The sequence below is a fragment of the Photinus pyralis genome, unplaced genomic scaffold (genome assembly GCF_008802855.1).
Source record: "Photinus pyralis isolate 1611_PpyrPB1 unplaced genomic scaffold, Ppyr1.3 Ppyr1.4_LG10, whole genome shotgun sequence".
NCBI classification, from domain to species: Eukaryota; Metazoa; Arthropoda; class Insecta; order Coleoptera; family Lampyridae; genus Photinus; species Photinus pyralis.
The window spans coordinates 18,938,740-18,941,016 of NW_022170250.1; the positions used below are offsets into that span (position 1 = coordinate 18,938,740).

General features: G+C 36.9%; 1 protein-coding gene across 1 annotated transcript; it reads right to left on the reverse strand.

The window, feature by feature from the left end:
- Positions 1 to 1,010: 1,010 nt before the first annotated feature.
- On the reverse strand, positions 1,011 to 2,041 carry LOC116162476 (protein takeout-like). Its single transcript, XM_031476099.1, has 5 exons — positions 1,901 to 2,041; positions 1,764 to 1,853; positions 1,575 to 1,719; positions 1,373 to 1,515; positions 1,011 to 1,323 (listed from the first exon to the last, which is right to left on the reverse strand). Exons 1-5 carry the CDS (start codon positions 1,962 to 1,964, stop codon positions 1,025 to 1,027), a joined length of 741 nt encoding a protein of 246 aa, XP_031331959.1. The 5' UTR covers positions 1,965 to 2,041; the 3' UTR covers positions 1,011 to 1,024.
- Between the last annotated feature and the right edge of the window lie 236 nt (positions 2,042 to 2,277).

The window sequence follows — 2,277 nt, forward strand, 5'->3', positions numbered from 1 at the left end:
CGAACATTTACAAATTTTAATTGCAATATTTATATTCATCCAAGGTGGATTTGAAACAAAAGAAAAACCTGTCAAACTTTATCACAGTCTGTAGCACCCTTTCATTAATCAAGGGGAAGTATTTGTTCATGGCTGTCCTCTAGCGGCGAAACTAGAAACTTGAAAATAATTTCCAGCGATTTCTCTTGGTCTCTTTTGTTGACAAAAATTTTTTTCCCGAAGCTGTTCAATTAACGGTTCCATAGATAAGGCCTGTGACCATTTAATGGGACACCCTGTACATACGGAAGTTTTTTATAGCTCTTAATAGGGTGTTTGATTTTTTTGATGTCCTTGATTTGGGGGAAACTTTGAATTTCTTGAAATATTTAAGGCATTTGGGAGGCTTGAGGTTTTTGAGCATATACTTGCAGTTTTAGGGGGTTTTGAGTATCAAATGTTTATGAACATTATAAGATAAGATAAATACTTTTATTCTCTACCAGAGAGGTGTTGAATAATTCAAAAAATTTACAAACATTATAAACAAGTGTAAACAAACAACAAGAAAATATAAATATACATGTACAGTTAAAAATTAATAAATACTAAACTAGGTACGTAAACTCCTGGAAAACATCAAAGAATTCGTTTAAAGAATAAAAAACAAAGGAATTAAGTCGCATTCTTAGCGTTTTTTTAAACAAATCAAGTGAAGGAATTGACCTTATACCCTGAGGAATGCAATTGTATATCTTCACAGCTATTACTATATGTGAATTATTAATAATTGAAGATTTAGCTATTGGTATTCTAATGAGTTGAGCATGTCTTGTACTGTAAGCATGACAGTCGGAGTTACGTTTAAACAAGTGAAGGTTACAGTGTACATATTGGCAGGATTAGTTTAAATTTAAATAATTTTGACTAAAATTACCTTTAATTTGTATTACGTTAGCAATAACATGGTGGAGTTCATTACATATTTGATTCGTTGAATGCTTATGAACACAAAATGTTTTTAAATTTCCAATTGTTTAAATATTTACTTTGGGAACAAGGTATCAAATGGAATTTTTGAAAAAACAACATTTGCCTCCTTTAGGAACGCAGCAGAATAAATCCCAACGGCCTTTTGTATTTCGTCCATAGATATAGCCTCCCAGTGTTCGTCAAATTTTTTCGTTAGCAAACTTGCCGCCTCCGGTTTGTCTTGGGAGGTAAAGGTAAAGGTGACCTTTTCGTCCTTGATGTCGATTATTTTGATGTCCTTCGCCTCCAGGTATCTCTCTCCACCGACGGTTTGCGGCGATCCGCTAAATTTGACCGTCATCGACTTGTTAACTGGAATATGCTATTTAAGTGAACTTGGCCATGAAGTGTGCCTACATACCTATATTAACGCTGCATTGTCCGGCGCTGCTGGCGTCGACACCGCCGAAGAGGGCGCCCTCAAATTCGTAGTCAGAAGTTACTTGTACCTTTCCGGTTAACGCCTTTATGACAATCAAAAAGCTGTCGTCGGTGATTTGGGCACTGTAATTGGAAGTTATAAAATGGCCCCATGGTGTGGGTGTGGGGGGAAGGAGGCTTACGTGACTTCTTCAATTTGACTGAACACGAAACCGTAGACCTTGATGTTGGTGTAGACCTGGTCAAAGTGCGTTGGAGGCACAGCATTAATCACGAATTTTGGAAGCGTGAACGGCTCGAGGGACGGGAGACCATATTCGGTTACTCCTAAAATGTCACGTTAATTACAGTGGACGACTTGCTGTCAGTACCGTCTTTCAAAACAGGAAGCGCATTTAGGATTGCCGATTTGAGGCAGCTGTTGATATCAGGATCTGAGCGCGAGCACACTTGGAATTTTGCTGAAATGATCACATGCAATAGTTAATAAGGCAACTGCCATACTTACTGATAAGTTGAGCATTGCAGAAAATTATATTCAGCGCAAACACTAGGGTGATGAACCCGATCATTTTGGAAAGCAAATTGGGCGAAGGAGAACTCCGGTCAACTTTATGTACCCAGAAATTGATTAATTTTAATAATTTGTAATTGTGTGCAAACCATTAGTACCATTACAGTATTATACGTATAATTATTATGTAAGGCACATGCATTCAATTATATTGGTTGCCATTAGACATTTCCCATGGTTGAATATCATGTGAACCTCTGAAGTTAATGCATAAATAATATCAAAAAGATAACCATATTTCTTCCTGAAAGTACAACTGTATGCAAATTTTATTGCAAAGCGTCACCGACGCGCTCCCGCTAATATTTTGT